This window comes from Anser brachyrhynchus (genome assembly GCF_964034855.1).
Source record: "Anser brachyrhynchus genome assembly, chromosome: 26".
Taxonomy (NCBI): domain Eukaryota; kingdom Metazoa; phylum Chordata; class Aves; order Anseriformes; family Anatidae; genus Anser; species Anser brachyrhynchus.
The window spans coordinates 4,347,851-4,368,056 of NC_137719.1; the positions used below are offsets into that span (position 1 = coordinate 4,347,851).

The window sequence follows — 20,206 nt, forward strand, 5'->3', positions numbered from 1 at the left end:
TTTCAGTCTGCCCTGCACAAATGCTCTGATTGCCAGATTTGGGATTGGGAAAGATTTCCTCTTCAGTCACGCTACCACCAACATTTGGATATTCCCGTTCCTCTCCATCACAGCCTGTGGATCATACGCTAGGATCAATGGTTTAATCTCTCAAAGCCTGGATTGCTTTAGAGAAACCCAACTTAACGACCTCACCCATGGGAAAAGGGACGGCTTCACAAGCATTACACAAATGTTCCAACTAGATGATCTAATGGTCTCTTATGGCTTTGCACTCTACCAAGGAAAACCACAGTCAGTTCCACAACAATGCTCTGCATCAAGCAGCAGACCCAATGACAAATTACCCCTGTACTTTAATTAGAGATTCTTAGGAGATTCGGATCAGGCAAGCTGAGATGATTCAGAACTGTTGAAGCAAAAGACATACTGATTATAAAGGAAAAAGAAATAATCTCCATCTTTTCATGCCTACAGAATTCCCATTAGTCATCTTCCCTTCAATTATTTATTGCAAAGCGTTTACACCACGGTGGTTGCTGCCTGAAAATAAAGGAGATTCTGTTCCCACGGTACATCTATCCTGCAATAAAAGATAGAGATATACATCCTAAACATAATGTTAATATTGACACCAGTAATATCATCTCAGTATAAACTGCTCTGCCTCTTCCTAAGCATGCCTGGGGTAGAACTAGCCAAACTGCAGCTGCTTCAGTGATCTGAGCCACACAGATACCCCAGTTAAGCTGACAAGACTGCAGAGTAAGTTTTCCTGATGACCAGTGACTTTTCTGGGCTTACTTTTGTATCAGTGGCTAGCAGAGTAAGGCTACGGAGCGCTGGTTATTGCATTATGACACACTAAACCAGTATGTGTATGGGCAGACACAACACTTGGACAAGTCTTGAAATCTCTCCCATTTTGCCACAAAGCGCGTATTTTATAGCAGTCCCACATTTTGCCCGGACAAAATAAATTTAAAGTCTTAGCCTCTCTTGCTGCTTCCTCCTCAAACTAGGCCATGGAAGTCAACAGCACAGAAAACCTACACTAGGAAACCCACCAGAAACCAAGCCTATCCAAACACACTTGGGCATTCACGTAGACATACATCTGCTGTTTTTACATGTGTAGTCATTTTCTAAACTATCTTCCTGAAAACACGTACCAGAATAATGCACAACAGTCACAGTACATAATAGTAAGTACGCATTTTAATTTATATATAGGTAATACACACAAATTGTTAGCTGTGTAATTTTCTTCACCGGGCTCTCTACTTCCTTTTGTTATTTTCACTCTAAAGAGCCCTTAGGGGTTTTAAGCTCAGATAAAGAATTAATCTACATTAGCTGTCTCAGCTTATGTCTGGAGTAAGAGGGAATGCTGTGAGCCAATGGAGGAATAAATCAGAACCAGTGTGGGAGCCAACTCCTACACTACAGACAACGTATCCCAGTGCTTGATTTATCAAAATGAATTTCCTTCTATTAGACCTACAATTCTAGCCTCCTTGGAACATCATGAAATATCCCCTTTTGCAGATAGAAAAAAAGACGAAGAAAATAGCTTGGCCTCTCTCTTCTTGAAGATTCACACTTCTGTGAACATTTTTCAGGCTGCCTTGATCCATCTTCTTTCTACAACCATTTAAGGCTGTCTGCAAGCTTACCTAGACTGTACTTAAGAGGAATGCCCTTGGCTTTGTTCTTGTTGCTCTACCAGCCTCCATCTACCCCCTGCAGTCAATAATGCTGCCCACCTAACAGCGTTCAAACATACAAAGGGAAGATAAAATCATGAAGTGTTAATGTCAGTGTAAGACAGTTCTTAAGGCCGCAGCCTATTCCAGGTCTGGCTGAATTAAACCAAACAACGTGCAACAGCATGTCAGTGTTCAAGTGGAATGAACACACGCGGGAGCAGCCAATCTGGCACTCACGTGCTACAAGCAGCTTCCGAGTCCATAAAGACGACAACGCGCTGCTTGTTGGGTCTGGAAGGTGCTCCTTGACTTCATGGTTCACAGTCCAGCTGCCAGAAGATCTTGCTGTTTAATTGAGCCAACCTTCCTTTAGTTGATAAAGGAGAAAAGCCACCAGTGACACTAAGCTGCCATTCGGAGTGGTACTCAATTCTGAGCAGTATGAAGCTGGCTCGGGGAGGAAGGGTGCCACAACAGCTGCCAATCTTGTTATTACTACTGCAATCTGCAAGGTCTCAGACCCTGGTGCTATCAAAGCTGCGTCTTTCACCAGCTCTAACTTCACGAAACACATCAATCTGGTGTGTTAATTATTTCATTCATTCACCACGATGTACGTTTAACTGCTTTGTGACACAGCGACCTTCCCAATACACAGGACACAACACAAGACTGCTCCTTTTCATCTACTGGCGAGGCTACAGGAACTAGATACCATAATGACAGGTGACTTATAGATCTCGTTAGGTTAAAAGGTGCCTGATATTATTGTAAGGTGCGTATCTTCCACGCCTTGCAGGTTTATTTTACCTCTTTGAAATCTGAGCAGTAACACCTAGCCTGAAAGACTAGTATTTTCCCAAAGATATATTAAATCACAGCCTTGTCCTGTAGAGCAATGTTCTAACCTCAAAACACTTTCATCTGTCACATGACCACAGAATTCAACAGTTTTACCACTGGCTGTGTCTGAATCTGGTTTGTATTCAGGTTAGCCCACTGGTATCATGAGAATTCCAAATAAAAAAAATATTTAAAAATAATAATTTTAATAACCTAAAAATATTATGCATCTTCTCTGCACTTTCTATTTTGGAGAGACTTGGCAGAGAACAGGCACATAAACACTCTGGGTAATCTCCTACAGAACAGGGGTCAGTACCTACAGCCTTCTGAATAGCGCAGTATTTCCAGTCCAGTGTTGACAACTGCACATACCTAGTAGAGGGTTTCAATCCAGTTTTCACAAAAGCAACCTCTGATTTTGAATGTTTCCATTTTTATGGCCTGTGAAGAAACAGATGCTCACTTATAAGGCACATACGATCACTACTGAAGTTTATGAAGTCTGCCTGTAGTCACCCTTTCTTTTGCCTCCACTCCTGCAAACGTACTTTCTGTGCCTAAAATGAAATAGCACAAGAGCAACTTCTGAAACAAAATTTTCAAGCAGATTTGTAGAAACAAAAAACCAAACCAAAACAAAAAAACCCACCAAAGCAGCCATCACTTGATAAATTGGACTACTCAGCTAATTTCCAACTTGAAAGTGTGTGGCACTTTCAAAAGAATTAAGTGAATTTGCCACTGGCTTTAAATTACTGTCCTAGATCTTACTGGGCAAAACATCAAAGGAAATAAAAAGAAAACTTGGAAATACTACTGTACAGAACTGAGTGTTACTATCTAACGAGTTTTCACTGTATGCATTACTTCCAGAGGGAGAGAGGGCAGAGAGATGAGAGGAGGTCTAACGAGTAAAACACTTGAGCACAGAGCCCAAGTGTGCCTACAGGCTAGTCTTCACCATCAAGTTCACCTGAGTTAAAACTTCAGCATCGTCTCCTGCTAGCATCACACCTACACGCAGCAACCCTAAACTCAAGCTGACAGACCCACAGGGAAAACACAGCTAAGGGATCCCATTCCACCAGCTGCAAACCCAGCCCACCAGAAACACAGACACAGATTTGTGTACGAGTGTTCCCAGGCCTCCAATACTTTCCCCTTGCCATCGGTGCGCTCAGAAAGAGACAGACGAGCTCTCCCACAATTTGCATGAGATGAATCCGTAGCACGGCTTGGCCTACTCTGTTTCAGGAAACTCAGGATACGCTGCCAAAAGCTTCTCTGCTGCCAGCAGACAGCACCTCCGTGTAAACTCGCCCTTGAGATAACTCATCCAGGCAGGACTAACACGAGTAGCATTTCTAATACACATAACCAGAGGGATTTCAGTCGGCCTCTGGACCTTCAGTGCCTCCTATTCCACGTGGGCTTCGTAACGGATTGCTCTTCATAATGGATGTCTGTGGTTTCATTTTATTCCCGTACATTAAACTCCACTTCTATGCAGCCTGAAGCACCCATTACACTGTCAGAGCACTGAAAATGTAAGTGCTGCAACAGTAAGACCTCCGACACGTAAGCTAGGTACTCCGATAAATAAATACAAACACACACACACACACAAGCCCTCTTTCAGAACAAATAGGCCACTATTTATCTGTGACAGTTTGTAACAGCATTAGAACTATATAACTGAAGTTATAACCTGTTTTATTACTAGGCAGATCAAAGCACCACCCTTCCCAAGAACAAAAAATTATTACTACTGCCTTTGTATCTCAAGGAACTTTTTGCCCATTCAGCATTTTCCAGGACGAGGCCCACTTTTATTGCAGCAACACCTCAGAAACTGTGAGTGCAAGAAGTGGCTAAAGACTCTCCACAGGACCGTCATGACTTTTTTTTAGACACATCCTGACAATGTGCCAGACGCCTATCTGAAAGCTTCAAGAGGCTGCCAGAGCAATTCATCCTCTGAACAATGCTCCCCCCTCTACTCCTGGGAGATCTTCCTAGGAGGTACAGTCTGTACTGTACCAAAAAGGCTTTTTTTTTTAAACCATTTGAGCTGGAAACTTATATTGTATTTGCAACTGGTCCAACCAGGACTCTAACACCCTCAGTCTTTGAAGCCAGCCGTGAGTTGTCCACCTAGAAAGCTGTCCAGTAATTCCTATTTATGTTCCTGGCAAATGTACCTAAATTCATGACATTATTTTAGGCATCCTACCATAAATTAAATGCACTGGACCTGAAAACACAGTTCTCATTTGGTAGCAAGGGGATAAATGCATCTATGACTTGGGACTAAGATAGTTTTAAGCTTGTCCATGTTTGTGTCTTTACCATGTTAGCATGTAAAAGAAACTCTCCCAAACTTTTGTTGTACATTTTTTCCACTTTTTAATGACAGGGCAAGATTATTATACCTTTATTCTTTCTTGATCAATCTGTTATTGGTTGAAGTTTTCCCAGTTTCTAAACTTTCGTTAGTAACGTCCATAGCTCCTAACTGCATTTGTGCTAGCAAATACAACCCCATGGCAAAAGAAGAACTACAGGAATGTGCAAGAGGCCAGTGTGAAATTCAGAACCAGTCGGCACAGCCGGTACTAACGAAGTTGATATTTCCAGCCTGTTGACACCTCTGAACAATTAGGCTCGTATCTAATTAACAGGAGACACCTCAGCAGAAGCTCCAGAATGCAAGGAGCAGTTTTGGATGCTTCACAAGAGCTAAAGAGGCTTGACTGTTAAGAAGATGGAGTTAGACAGATCCTGAAAATCAAGACTGTCACGTCTCAAGCTCGATACCCAGAACTAAAGCAGCCAAAAGTCACAAGACACTTGCAGAAATATTGCTTCTACTTTGCAAAGTAAGAATAAGCCAAGGAATGGGTACAAGTCCTTTGCATGTCAGCAATGCCTTTGAAGTCCAAAGGATTAGTTTCACAGGGAACTACTTAAGAAATAGAGTAAGCACCAAAAGCAAGGGAAGACAGACTCAAGCTAATACGGATTAGCAAAAAAAGAGAAAGGACTCTGGGAGCGATAAGTTGCACTGGGAACTTACACACCAAATAAACTTTAGACACAGCCAATAAATTGAGGAACTAAATTAAAAGAATAAATGCCACCATTAACTCAGGACAGAAAATATCATATATTGCTCTGAAGAGTCCAAACTTCTTGCTGTCAACAGCACCAAGGTTTTTACCTTTCCCTGTTGAAAGCTTTGTAGTTATTACCTTCAACATGAACTGGTAGACACAAATCGTAATAAAGCAAATGGAGGAAGAACACGAATAGTTATGGAAAATGTGCACAGCACTCGAGAGGAAGACAGCTACTTCTACACCAGGACTGGGTTCACAGTAGCTTCTCTCTGTCCTGATCAAAGAAGAGTTGGGAGGGCTCTAGATATTCTGGAAAACAAAAACAAACAAACAAACCAAACCCCTACTTTGCTCTGTAATTACAGTATCTCCCTGTATTGGTTCCACTACAAACTCTGTAGGTACATGAGAACTAAGAAGTTAACTTTATTTTCATTTTCTATCATGGAAAGAAAGGAGCAACAGGCTGCCTTTTGTTTTTACTGAGACACAGTAAAGATCAGAAAACTAATTTTAGGAAACTGGTAAGGGAAACACTCCAGTCAAAGTACGAAAGTGCTGTTTAGCTTCTGTGGAGAGCGAATCCTAAGGCTATTAAATTCTAGACTTTGGATTTATAACAACTGTTATTAGCAAACAGGTAAGGTTTGTCTTTTAATTCTTTCTTCACTTTAAATGCTGAAATCTAAACTCACTATCCTTATCACAGACTCAGGAAGGTTTGCCCAGAGCTAAAAACATCTATTACAAAGTATAACTAGGTATGGATTGCAGAGCTTTCCCACCTGTGCCTCCTTCCCTTTCATTACCACAACACAGGCTTAACAGCGGTAAGCTTCAAGAAGCCAGAGTTGCTCGTAGCTGCAGAGCAGATTGCTGATTTATTCATTCTCTGGCTGCAAGCTGAAATCCAGCACTGCTTCTGTTTCTATATAATTTAAAATAATGATTCCAAACACAATGAGATTTAATTGGCTGTCAGAAAGTAAACACAAATAAAACATGTATGGGACCATGCAAAATTAAAAGAAACATTTAAGTCTCCCCCCTTACTTTTATTGTTTGATTTTGTTGTTGCTCTTTTGCTGTCACAACAGGGTCTTCTGTGCTATGTGCTGTAAGTTTCAAAAAGACTAAGGCACTTGCAAAAATGAGTAATCCTATAGAAGACTAATAATGGGATACATTATACTCTGCTGACATATAGAGAGCACCCATAAAACAGCTGGCAGGCTTGACCTAATGTTCTGCCATGATGATATGATCTGCAAATCTGAGCTGCTGCTGGCGAGACAATGGCTGTAACTCGAGAGACTAGCTGCAAATTTTGGCAGGCGGGGTTTCCACCCAACAACGCTTATCTGCCCTTGAAGTTACAACTGAGCAAATCTTGCCCATAATAACCTGTCAGCTCTTCGTTCCCAGACAGAAATAATTGGAAAGTTACAGTCTGGTAACATGGATAGGAACGAAGAGAGAGAGCACAAGGATGCTGGAAACACAGGGGTGGGAAGAGACCTTGCAGCAACGCAGCTACACTCAGCATTTAACAGTACAGCTTCCGCACCTTTGACAAAGAAACGTGTCAGAAGAAAATGGTACAGCAAAGCATGCCTAAGCATGATTTGGGATCCATCTAAAAATTGGATAAGAAGCCACAACTGGAATTTTCCAAGGATGTGAATGAAATACAGCTTTCAAAAGTCCCCAGTTTGGGGTGTTAACTCTGTCTGGATCCCAGTTAAAATCCAGGTACAAAAGCCCCAGCCCATCGCTGCTCCAGGCACAGGTCCTTCCTTCCTGGTTCCAATGGCTACACACAGCGCTGCTCTGAAAAAACCTCTCCCTAACATTTGCTCCCACACATAAATCCAGCCAGGCACAGCTCATCCTTATCACATACGCTCCATTTCCACTGTTACATCTTCGTTCAGTAATTCAGTTTCACCTCAAAGCCGCACGCTTCTTGTTTCTGTTACTCCATTACTGCCACTTCTCCGCATTCCTTTCTGTAAGGGGAAGGAGGGCCGGGAAGCAATCACTTCATCAGAGCTCTTTTTTTTTTTTTTTTGCTTTCTCATTCTTCAAGTGAAATGAGCAGTATCCAATAATTCTTTACACAAAAGAAAACAAAAACAAGCAAACAAAAAAGCTAAGCAGCTGCACCAATACTTAAGAGGTACTTCTTAAGAGGTACTTCTCTCCATCCATTCCTGGAAAAAAAAGACTTTGCTCAGCTGTTCTGTTGTGAAAACTCAGAATTTCTATCAACCCTGACCAAAAATAAAAGTGAAAAAAGCACGAACACGCACACACAGGCACAAAAAATCTGGTAGATAGCTCAGGAGAGCTCCCCCCCTGTGGTCTCCAGCACTGCTCCTCCCTCACAGCCTCTTCTAAATAAAGAATTTTCCACTTACTGGACACATGCACTCGGACTGCTCTTTTACCGATTTAGCACAGATGAAGTTCCTTTCAGAAACACACAGAAGAGAAGAACAGGATGCACGTTTGTACAAACAAATTCTGAAGTACATGGCAAGTTTATCTTGTGTTGAGTGAAAGCCACTGGAAGACGGAGAGAGTGAGAATCTGGAATCTGAGAGCTTGCAAGAAAAAAGGTTAAGTGCACGTTTCAGAACTGGTCAGCAAAAAGCAGTGCAGTGTGCTTTTTGAATGAGGATGTATTAATGCAGTTGAAAGCATTATATAAAAATGGGAGATCCAAAATGAATCAAGATGCAGTAAGACATGACATGGCTTTTGCTTGCTCCCAATTCAGTCCTTACAGTATTTTGCACAAATTCAAGAGGGAAAGGTTAAATCACATAAAAAAAAAAAAAAAAAAGAGGATGCTCAATAAGTTAATGTATTGACAAACCAGGTGCATAAAACCACTCAGTGCTTTTCTATACATAAACGTCTACTAAAGTGAATTGAGTTTTAGGTTCTCCTTCTGAAATAAAAAAAATGTGTTGCTGGCAATAAATGGGCCTTCAATCCAGCCTGAATTTATTGCTAACCGATTAGCTTACATCAAAATTAATCCACCTTAAACTGATGAAGAATATTCATGCATGGTTTTGCACCAATTTAGGTAAATATATTATCATCGTCTCGTCCCCCCTTTTTAAGCAACATCTCACATGAAGCTAACCTGATGCAGGGCTAAATGTCTGGTTTGATATCCTTAGGCACACTTTTCTGAAAAAAAAGAAAAATTTACTTAATCTGGGCTACTCGTACAGCCAGGTATTCTTGCATCCAGATGCAGCCAGATTCTTGCATCCTTCTGGAGCCTGGTCAGGAAAGCAGCGCACCAGAGTGCACTTAACGTTTCCAATTAGCAGCAGCCTGCAGGAAGGGGAGCACAAGGCAAGCAGCAAGTTGAAACAAATATGAAATTTGCTCTAATTTGACATGATGTACTGCTATCAGTGCTGTGAGCCTCTTTTGATCACAGACTGTATTTCGAGACAACTTTGCAGAAGATATATGAAGTCTGAACACGAAACCAAGACCTGATGGCCAAGCGTATCAGAAGTCATCACAAATCAAACCATTAGTAAGAAAATCTTATTCTGCAGCACTCTCTGTTCCTCTCTGATCTTTTGCATTTCTGCTCACATAAATCACAAATGTAGCTGCCAGGCACTGGTTTACATTTGAAAAATTACTGCCATTCCTAAGACATGACGCAGCTGATTGTAACTCAACCACCACATGGTATTTCAGCAGAGTAAATACTTCTTTGCGACGAGAATAGTCCTACGTGCTGGTCCCTCCAGCAGGGAAAAATATAATGGGTTTAAAAGGTCACCAATAACTATTAGGGGTAATTACCTGTCTGTTAAAAAAAATAAAAATCTATTCAACACCCCCCCAATAAAAGATGATAGATTGAAAACTCGGAGGCTGCTACTTGCCCCTGTAACAAATAGCTGATCTTGGTAACATGGCCGAGGTATTTCAGCCCTAGCAAATGGCCCTGCTGCTTTTGGAACTAGATCAAAACAAGCCATCCCCTTTCAAACAGCCACCCGTGTATTTGCATAGCTGAAATACAACATGTAAATCCCTGCAATGGGATGTGAAGAGGCAGAGAAAGCTTGGGAATTAAAGCTGCCCAAAAGTTTCTCAACTTTTTTCTTTCAAAACGCACCAGAAGAACCAAAATACCTTCCACAAAACTACTTGAAGTGCCTTGTTCCATTAGATTCTCTCGGACCCAACATTTTACTACACTTTCTACCCAAAACGTGACTGATTTTACTCAGAGTCTATAAAGATTACTAAGATGCAAACAATTCATTGATATACCTCATTGACCAGTGAAGTTTTCTGGGCTCATAATAACATACGAAGTTATACATTTAACAATTTCCGAAGACCATAGGCAACTAATAATACCTTTGGTTTCTCCTTCCAAGCAGAACATGGCAATTTGTGGCTTTCGGTCTTTTGCTGCAAGCTCTAAGTTTGCTGTTGGGTTGAAGCATTTCGTGGTGTGCGGAGCAAATGCTCCATTACAGCCTTCAACTGCAGAGGCTCAGACACGATAACCTGCCCAGCCCTTTCCCAGTCCCAGCACACAAGCTCTATGAACAGCTGTTATCCCCTAACTCCAGGTAAATAGACATTTCAAGAGGTAACCACAGCAGTGCATCCAGGTGCAAGCCACCAACCCCACCCAAACACAAGCTGTTCTGGACCTCACCTCTCTAAGCTCTTTCAGTAGAACTCCAGTTAACTTCTCATTGTGGGAGACCAGATTTGTGGATCGCCTGAAGAGTAGATACGCACACAAATCAACTACAGAACTGCAAATAAGCACTTCTCATCCTGTTAGCTCACAGTCAAAGGTGACATAGAAAGCATGTGTACCTGACGCATCATTACTGTCATCTGGAAACTGCTCTGGCTGAAAACCCAGCACTTTTTATTTCTGAACTGGTTTTGAGCTGGCTCAGTTCCCTGCCCTGGTTTGCCACGCTGCCATTGCTGCTTTTTCAGACTGTTACTGCATGAGGCAGCAATCAAATAAAGGGGTCCAACTACTTTTTCTGATAGCAGCCTGGATTTACACTGCAGTGGAACATCTTATCAGGGGGACTGGACTAGATGATCTTTCAAGGTCCCTCCCAATCCCTACCGTTCTGTGACTCTGAGATCTTATCGTTCCACAGACTCCAGATTTCTCTCGTACTTCATGCTGAAGCCAAGCACCAAGAGCACGGTCTTTTCCAGTCCACAAAGAACACTTACAGGTTAAGAGCAGGTGATGACTGAAGAAAGAATTGCTTTTACAACTGAAGTGGCATACTTAAGCTAAAGTTAATGCAAGCCTGTGTCACTGCCAGCAGAAAAGAAAAAAAAATAAAAAAAAAAAATTGAATTGTGGATTCCCTAAGTTAATCATTTTAAAACAAGCAGAAAATAAAAGTTAAAAGCTGCAGGGAGCCATTCAGGTATTCTTTCCTCCAGTGCAAGCTCTTTTGACAGAAAAGAGTCTGCATGAAAGCCATTCTGCAAGTGCCAACTTCTTTCTGAGAAAAGCACTACTCCAAGAATAGGTTACTTCATTGAGTCTGGAGCAAAGACCGTCCAACTTCGGTACCTTTCCTTCCCAAACTAGAGGTGAAACATATTGCAAGGAAGCTTAGTGAGCCCCCCAGTTGTTGCTTCAAAAGGCATGATGTTGCCCATCAGACGATCAACAGTGGTTTTGTCCCTTTACAAGGCTCAAGGTTCCAAACTCACATCTGTTACTGGGTTGAAAATTCATCGGGAGTGAGAAACTGCAAGTCATTTGCCTCTCATGTATGTTTCCCTTAGGATGCTGTAATTTCCAGTTTCAAACTCAGTCCATATGCCATCAGTAGTATCCACGCTAAAAGGTAGCAGTCACCAGGTTTAACCAATTGAGAACAAAACTCCTAGAAGGCAGCAAATCCATTTGAACCCTCAATCTGTAGAATGTAACCCAGGAGATAAACCATTCTGAACTGCACTGCAAAGATTAGACAAGTGACACTGAATCACACTGTTAACTTCTCGGAATTTCCTACTGTGTTGGTATGATTTACAGGGGTGTATTTCAAAAATAAATAAAAAACCAAGCAGTTCTGGGTTAGTTTCCAAAGTGCAGACCACTAACAAACCCAGCATGTGTTTGTTGTTTCTAAAAGGAATGAACTTCTAGCTTTACATTTCACAACCATCAACTTACCCATGCTACCAGTGAATGAAGTTCTTACCATCCAAGGGCCCATACTACAAGAACCAGTGGCATTACCCTCATCGCAGCCACCTTCATATTTTGTACCACCTGGCACCTTGGCTAGCAGACATTATCAGCACAAGAAGCTCACAATTTCCTTTCAATCCATGTCAACTTCTTTAGACTGAGGCATCAGCAGAAAAAGCTTAATGCCCCCGCTCTGGGCTTTTCCATACACAAGTGGACCTTTTCCATCTCATGTGATCAGTCTACATCCTATCCTAAGCATTAGTACCCCTACAGACTGAAATCTAGATCCTACAAACAGCCATAAACACGCTCAGTCTACCTATGATGAGTAGGCCTGATTATTGTTTCTGACAGTCGCATTAAGCACAAACGCAGAGAGGACTGGCACCTGAGTGCAAAGCTTTAACACAGCACAGGATGCAACTGTAGATAGGAAACTGACAGGCCTGCGAATATCGAACTGACAAAATTAAGATTCATTAACACCACGTATCAAACACCGCCTGATAAAGTTTGTCACTGCGTAAATAATTCTGTTTACTGCCTGCGGATTAACCCCCTCAGTTGTGTTGCAAAATAAAAGCAAGAGTCGAAGCATTACAGCCTCTAGGTCAGTTTGGTCCATGAGTCTGCAGGCAGGGGAAGTGAGTATCCTTTTTACACAGCTGTCTGAACGCACAGACCTACGGGGACACTTCCCACCAGCACTTCTTGGTCGGTAACATAAGGGACGAGGCAGTTTTTCCTCCACCCTGCTTACTCACAAGCCTTTTGTGGAGAGGAGATGGCATAATCAGCAGTTGGCTGAAGCCAGCACACAAAAATCACCCCGGAAGCAAGATGAAATGTTGGCTAGAGGAGTGCCTCTGATTCATCCCGCTGCCCAAGGCCATTCTTCAGGTAGCAGAGCCTTACTCAAAGGTGTGCTTAAAAAAAAAAAAAAAGCTCAGAAAAAAACACACAACGATCTAGCCCAGCCATTCAGATTATGATTATGTAGCTTACTGGGTTATAATACCCAACATTTTTAATTCCTGACGCTCGGAGTAATCTCACTAAGTCATACACATGGGTTCCCATGTACAAACAGCCTGGGCTGTTAGCTGCACAGAAAGAAGCAAAGTTCAGGGTGTACAGCACTCCACACCCTCCCGGTTACCAGAGCAGAACTAGATAAGGCCATGCTGCATACGGTACCTCTGAAGTTATCTAGCCAAACTTAAGCCACAGTCCTGCAAGAAGGAGGCTGCCTCCCTGCGAAGCCACTTTGCAATCGAGTTGGTTTTCATATTCACTACACAAAGCTGCGCTGGATGAGGTCCCTCATTTTTCAGCCCATGGACTGAACTTGAACAAGCAACCTCATGGGAGCTGGGGCAACTGACACTTTGCAAGCATGAAATTACAAATTTGCCTCGCATCAAAAAAAAGTCCACCGAGGAACACAGAGGGCACAAAAGATCGCCCTGCATTAAAATAAACTGTAAGGAGCTGCTTGTGTCAGTCATGGTTTCCTGCCCATCGTTCCCATCCAATTCTTGCAATCAACCTCAGAATTGTGTGGTTTTTGATTTGTCACGCTCGCAAGAAAATGGGAACTTATCGGCAGCACCACTGGTTATGTTCTGCCTAGAGAGAAGCGAGCCAGTACTCAACCCACTCCTTTTAATTGTTATCGGGACAGGGCAGAAGGCACAAGGTGCCAGTTAAGCCTTCACTGCTCCTCCCCTCACCTCAAAATATCACTGTCAAGATTTCCAGCCCCCTCCAAAGACATCCCCCACAATCCCCAATTCCCACATTACAAACTTCTTATCCTGACGCTACTTTTCCTATCCACATCTCCGTTTGGGGACAACAGCAGGCATTTTTGCTGCTACGTTAGATCTCTCTGTGCTGTTAAACACGCTGCGGAGGCAAAACTACAAAGGTCAGTCCTGAGCCCAGAAACCCAGAGCTCCAAGGGCAGGCGCTGAACGCAGCCTCCATCCCCACGGGTCCAAAGAGCGGATGCCGGCGGCTGAAACTTGAAAGTGGAAGAGGGCAGAAACTGAAAAAAAAAAGAAAGTAACAGCGGAGGAAGCGTGCAGAGGAGAAAGGAACTGGGGGTTCCCGGGGCTGAGGAGCTGGGGAGGAAGGAAAGGCACAGAGCCGGGGAAGCAAAGGGACGTGCAGCATGGGGAGGGCTCTGGGGGGAAAGGCACAGCGAGCAGGGAAGGGGGGAGCAAGGAAAGGGGGAGCAAGGGAAAAGGGGGGAGCAGAGGAGCCGGGCAGGGGGAGCGGCTGGGGCTGGCACTCACCGACGCCGTACTTCTCCCGCTTGGTGGGGATCCAGCGGGCCATCCCGGCGGCGCTTCCCCCGGCTGGGCTCGGCCCGGCCCGGTCCCTGTGCCGCCACCGCCCGGCCCGGGCCGCTCCGCCATGCGGGACAACTGCCCGCAGCCGCCCGAGTGCCGGCCGCCGCCGAGCGGCAAGGAGCGGAGCAGAGGGGAGGGAACAAGGCCGGGGGCGGCCCGGCACGGCTCGGCTCGGCTCGGCACGGCTCCGCCCGCTGGGACTCACCTGCGGCCGCTCCCGCTGCTGGAGCAGCCGGGGTCCCGCTGGCTGCAGGCTTTGCTCGAGCAGTGAACCATTCACGAGGAAGGAAACAAAAGGGTTAGTTTAAAAGTAGTGTGTAAAAAAAAAAAAAAAAAGAAAGCTCACAGGGCTGCGCTTTGCCGAAGACACAAGGCTCTTGTTTGTGGGGTTGGGTTGGTTCCTGGTGTAAGCCTCCGGTGCTCTGGGACCTGCTGGAGTATTTGAAACTGGTAACAGAGACACAAAACCACAGAATGATTGAGGTTGGAGAAGCCCTCCAAGACCACCTGGGCCAACCGGCCCCCTACCACCACCATCACCCACTGACAGTGTCCCCAGGCTCCACGTCCAACCTCTCCTCGAACACCCCCAGGGACGGTGACCCCAGCACCTCCCCGAGCACCCCGTCCCACCGCCCGACCTGCCCTGGGCCGTGCAGACAGCTGGGGGTTTTTACAAAGTGCCAGGTCGAACCTGGGAAGGTCCAGGTCCTCCTCATCCCTCGGGGGCTGGAAGTCACCAATGTGCTTTTTATCTCTGCAGAATGCCTGTCTCCCGTGGCACGCAGTGAACAGTGCAATCAGTCTCAATATTTGAAAACACAACCACCTGTATACCCCGCACTAAAGCAGGAGAATCTGGAGAAATAATCTTGTTCTCTTCCAAGGGAGAGGCACTAGGGGCAGCCCTGCTGCTCAGCTCATCTTGCCCTGGGCAGATCACTTCGTGGCTGATTCCCAGCCTCCATCCCTCCTGCATGTTCAGAGCATACTTTCCATACCACGCTCTCCCACCTGTGTTTCTTCTAAATTTAATTTGCCTTCATCTTCACTGACGCCTCTAAGTGGCAGAGTAACATAAATGAGAGTTAATTACTGGTAATTTGCCCTCTCCAACAAATAAACTTGTTCTTCGCCAGCCAGAACTTTAAACCTAAGGCCACTTGATATCACTATCACAGCACCACTGTACAATATTTTGTGCTTTTAACAATACCTGGTGGCCTGTCATCCGACAAGAATGTGTGGCCTACAAATTTGTTGCGTGCCCAGTCCATTACTCATCCAGCTGTGATGTGCTGTAACGTTACGCCCAGTTCCCACTAGAGAGCCAAGCCCTTCTCTCAGACGATGTTTTGATCTCCCTAGGGCTGCTCACAACGCGACTGGGGTGCTCCCAACTTTGTTCGGCTGTGTACTGCTGAAGAACCGAGCAGCAGAAGGTTAAACGTGGACACGGGCTCTTTCGGTACCTGCACGGCACCTGAAGGGTCCACACGGAGTTTGTCAGTATGTGGAACAAGTTATAGCAACAAAACAGCAAGATTTGCAAGCTGGAACCGGTTAACTAATCTGTTCTGTACAAAACACTAACTCAACTCAGCCAACTGTGCCTCTGATGCTGTACTGACACCTACCTGAAATCGTTGTCCTTATCCACAAAGCCTACAGTACCTCTAGCTAAAGATTCGGTAGTGCCACTAAACGCAGCCCTTGTAGGGTTTTTGTGGAGAGCTGAGGGCTCACAGGAATGGGGTGGGGGCATCCAACAACTTCACACACTTGCATGAAGAACAAACACTGGGGTATTTTGCAAATCCTTCTACTCTGAAAGATTCACCCAAACTTTTTTCTTTTAATGGAAGCTTAACACTGCAAAATTCTTGGAGACCTTAACACAAAGAACAACGCAATTAGGCTATCAAGACAACCAAACTGGGTTGGTCTAAGCCCCTCTAATCTGACCTTGGACTGTCTGGATTCCAAAATATTCCCCGATACAAATGGGATAAGGCTTTTTTGTGGCCCTTTTGCAGTGTGTGGCAGAACAAACGATGCAGAGGAGGCTTCTCTTGCATCACCCTGCATTCCTCCCTGTCCAAGGAACTTTCCATCCACCCTGGAGGGCTGCTTTAGCCATGCCTGAAGTGTTAGTCTTGTAAAAGCTGCAGTACTTCAAGCTAAACATTCCTCGCTGCAGTTCAAGGTGCCACGTGCGTGCTAACATCCAAGCTTAGCTAAAATAACCCTCCTTCGCAGGAGGAAAATGCCTCTTTCTTTTCTGCTAAAGTTTTCTTCTGTTCCATGTCAGTTACGCTGAGCAGTGGTTTTCCATAGCATCACCCCAAAGAGAGAAGAGAAGCAGCTTGGTAAGCGTCTGGAGGTGACCAGCGAGGGACTGTGCAAAGCGCCTGGATCTGAGGCCAGAATATTAAAGCAGAAAAACATTGAGGAAGAGAATGCAGTGAGTTTTTGAAAGCCCACCTGTATTCTGGCTGCCAAGGCCTTTGGCTAGAGGTTCTCTAACCGAGTCTGCGTGACGGCCTAGCACCCTGATTTTAAGATTCCTGATTTTATAGTTGAGCTGGCTGAGCCGTACCCGTATTTTCCAACCCAGTTCAAGCAAATTCTTGGCAGCAAATGAAAAACAGAGCAAAACATGAAAGACAGACAAGCAGCAACTAGAGTAGCTGCTTCTTTTTTTGTTGTTGTTGCTTTTTTTTTTTTTTTTTAACTGAAGGGAAGTTGGCGAATGATTCATCAAATACAACGATTTGCATATGTTAGGGCACATGGAATAGGAAATTGCAGCTATCACTAAAAGTAGGTTTTATTTAGGAAAGCCTTTTATTTAATCTTATGTTACCAAATACATTATTTTTTTTCTTTCAACGCTTAAGTGCTGTTTAACCAGGGACACTAGTGGTAAACAGTCTGGACCCTGTTCTTCTCTGCCCCAAACAGAAGATAGACAGTTCAATTCCCATCAAGGTTACAATTAGAGATTAACTCTGTTTACATAAATACCACATCAAAGCCACACGACTGAGGGCATGCTGCACATCAGAGTGGGAGAGAATTTGCGTGACTGGGGTTTATTCACGTTAGTGCACTAAGAACGCCATATCACTTCTGTGTCTTTTACCTTTCACAGTTGAAAGAACAACACAATTGCAATTTATCTGACTGCTGGAGTAAATCCTTCATCTGAACTTGTCATTTCAAGACGTTAAGTTAGAAAGAGCCCCATGTCCTAGAAACATTTCTCAAGTACTACCCAACTGCATCTCTTTCTTTGTGGAATAACTGGAGTTAAAGAAACGTAATTCTAGTGCCCTCCTATGTCCCAAATGAGAACTACAGCGGCTAGAGAATGTACTCACCTTCACTGGATGAAGGGAAAAGGCAAGAAAAAGTTTTTCCTGGGGCAACACCTACAAACTCTCCCAGTCACCAGCCTGGATTCTATCTAGCTAGGTGCTGTGCATATACGACCAAAAAAAGATGGCACTTGTATTAAAAAGTTTGCGACCTAAATTAACAGAAAGGACGTGGAAACAGAGTGGAGAAAAAATAACAAAACTATATTGCTCCACAAAATGTTAAGTGGTTTTAAAATATCAACAAAAAAAATCTCCTGCCACAACTAAAGCCATCTCTTCATTAATTGAATAATTCAAGCCTTCCTGCTGATGAATGATCAGGTCTAGTTCAGAAATTGACCCTTAGGTTCTGATCACTAGCAGAAATCGTAAATAAAACCCAGCAGTGTAAGCAATATGATCAGCTAAATATGCAAATATATTCATACACCACAAATAGGAGAAAACGCCGTTTATACCCAGCTGCCTGTACATGTTTTATCGTGGAATAACAATTAACCTTATCTGAAGATCTCACAGCCCAAATATATAGTTATATAGCTGAATATTTCACTGCACATTTTGTTATGCAAGTAAGGCAAAAGCTTGCATGATAATGGTAGTTTGGTTATTTAGTTGGCATTACCATATTGTCAGCTCATTTTGTTGTTCTGTTAATGTCGCAGTGATATTTCTAAACAACTTCTCAAAAAAAAAAAACAACAACAAACAAACAAACAAACACTATTTAAAGGACACCAATTTCACAGGCACTTTTTTTCTGGATTACTCTATACCAGCACAGCTGTGAGAAAGAGTAAACATTCATTACCTAAGCTGTGATTTACAGCTACTACTACCATCTTTTGATCACCACCTGGGACTAAGGTGCAACAAACTTGTCCAGAAGCATTTCCTGCTACTTGGGAGTTAAGAGTAAGCACAGGATGGCTTACTCAACAAGCCCACGAATTATGTCAAGACCCCTCTCTTCTGCAAATACAGTTTGTTCAGTCTTCCTGCAGCGATGGAAGGAAACAATTTCTTCACTGGAAGAAATACACAGCAGCTCTGGGCACAGCTCATTGACCCAAGGCCTAACATGAATGGCTGCTCAATGTTTCTGTTTTATTTATACACGGTATAAATTGCTTCTTAAGCAGAGCATTCAGTATTTCTGAACAGAGCAGCAAACTCCCCAGGAGGCTAACTGCATATGATAGCAAACAGTTATTCTGCATGGTATTCTGGGCTGATAAATAAGCAGAACTGTGGGCAAACAGTGCTGCTGAGAGGACCAGTAACGGAGAAGATGCACTGTAAAAGTTGTGGATTTTGTGTAAAAAAAAAAAAATCCCCAAAGCAATTATGTGATTATGGAGCTGAGCTTTCCTTTCCAAAACCGATGCACGTCTTGGGGACAGATTTGTAAAGGTATTTAGATGTTTAATGATGCTGTTAACGATTCTAGTAGGAATCTGAGAGTTACCTCAATGCTAATTCCTGTTGAAATTAATGTAGGAACAGCAAGTTTCGCTGAAAGCCATTCAGGCTTAGGTTTTCCAGTGTATGTCCCAATTAATAAAGACATGACGCTGCATGTCCCGAGCACCGTGCCGTGCAGCCTTATTAGCTCAAATCCAGAAGCTGCAGAGATGCTGCCTTCGTATGAATTACTCTGTTGAGTTCAGCAATGTTCAGAATCTTCCAGGGTTAATGACTACAGGACCTGTAGTCAAATAATAGGCAGGTACGGGTTTCTTGAGAGGTCAAGAGGACTTGACTTCTCATCAGCAGCAAGCAGCATGACTGGCACCCCTGGCATGGGGCATGGCTGCAGCCCCAAAGCTCTGCAGTGCCCTTGGATTCCCTTCAAGCCAGCCCTGCATTTCTTCAGTCCTAATGAGGCAGAGCTGCTCGTTTCAGTACAGTTACGCCACTGATAAGCTGGGGTAACATGGTGCTGAGTAGCACAACAGTTTGTTAGACGGGCTTATCGCTTTTTCTCAAGAGGAATCCTAGATGAAATGTAATCATCTCCGTTTCATGATTTTGTGCAAAAAATTCCAAAGCCATCCAAGTACTGAAACCTGACTCCTTTTCAATTAAACAGGAATGGGGACTATAACAACCCTTAGGCAGCTTTGAAAAATTCTGCCTTGATGTATCCCTAAGTCAGATGAACAGGTTCTGAGTAATCAGTTAGTTGGCGTTTCTATTTTAATAGCTTTGTATTTTCATGTCTGAGTTTATTAAAATTTCAAAGCTTAGTTTTCCTACCCCTCCTCCATCTGTTTCTTATTAAGGAAAGACAGAAGAATCTTCCCATCTAGTCTGCATTTTATCCAGATGGTGATCTCTTCCTTTGTTGAGGCATGAATCCTATCCATGCAAATCAAAGCACCAATCACGCAATCAACATCTGCAACAGTTGCAAAACTCGTTAGGATATTTTGCTTCATTAGAAAGTGCAAGGTGTTAACACCCTGTCTGTAACACTTACGGGTATGTTCACCGCTGCAAATGCCAGCATGATGCACGCATGCATTTACTTATCTGCACC

At 43.6% G+C, this 20,206-nt stretch overlaps 1 protein-coding gene across 8 annotated transcripts in view; it reads right to left on the minus strand.

The window, feature by feature from the left end:
- Positions 1-20,206, minus strand: part of DOCK5 (dedicator of cytokinesis 5) — a 121,621-nt gene that overhangs the window by 69,483 nt on the left and 31,932 nt on the right. The window contains exons 1-2 of one of the 8 annotated variants that reach the window (XM_080568586.1): positions 14,855-20,107; positions 14,628-14,728 (exon numbers count right to left, since the gene is read on the minus strand). The exons of 6 other annotated variants lie outside the window; for them this stretch is intronic. In XM_080568586.1, coding sequence (XP_080424712.1) covers positions 14,628-14,728; positions 14,855-15,000 — 247 coding nt within the window. In that variant the 5' untranslated portion in view covers positions 15,001-20,107. Of the gene's footprint in view, positions 1-14,224; positions 14,415-14,627; positions 14,729-14,854; positions 20,108-20,206 lie in introns of those variants that run through there. One more of the 8 variants, XM_080568593.1, reaches the window with a different exon arrangement.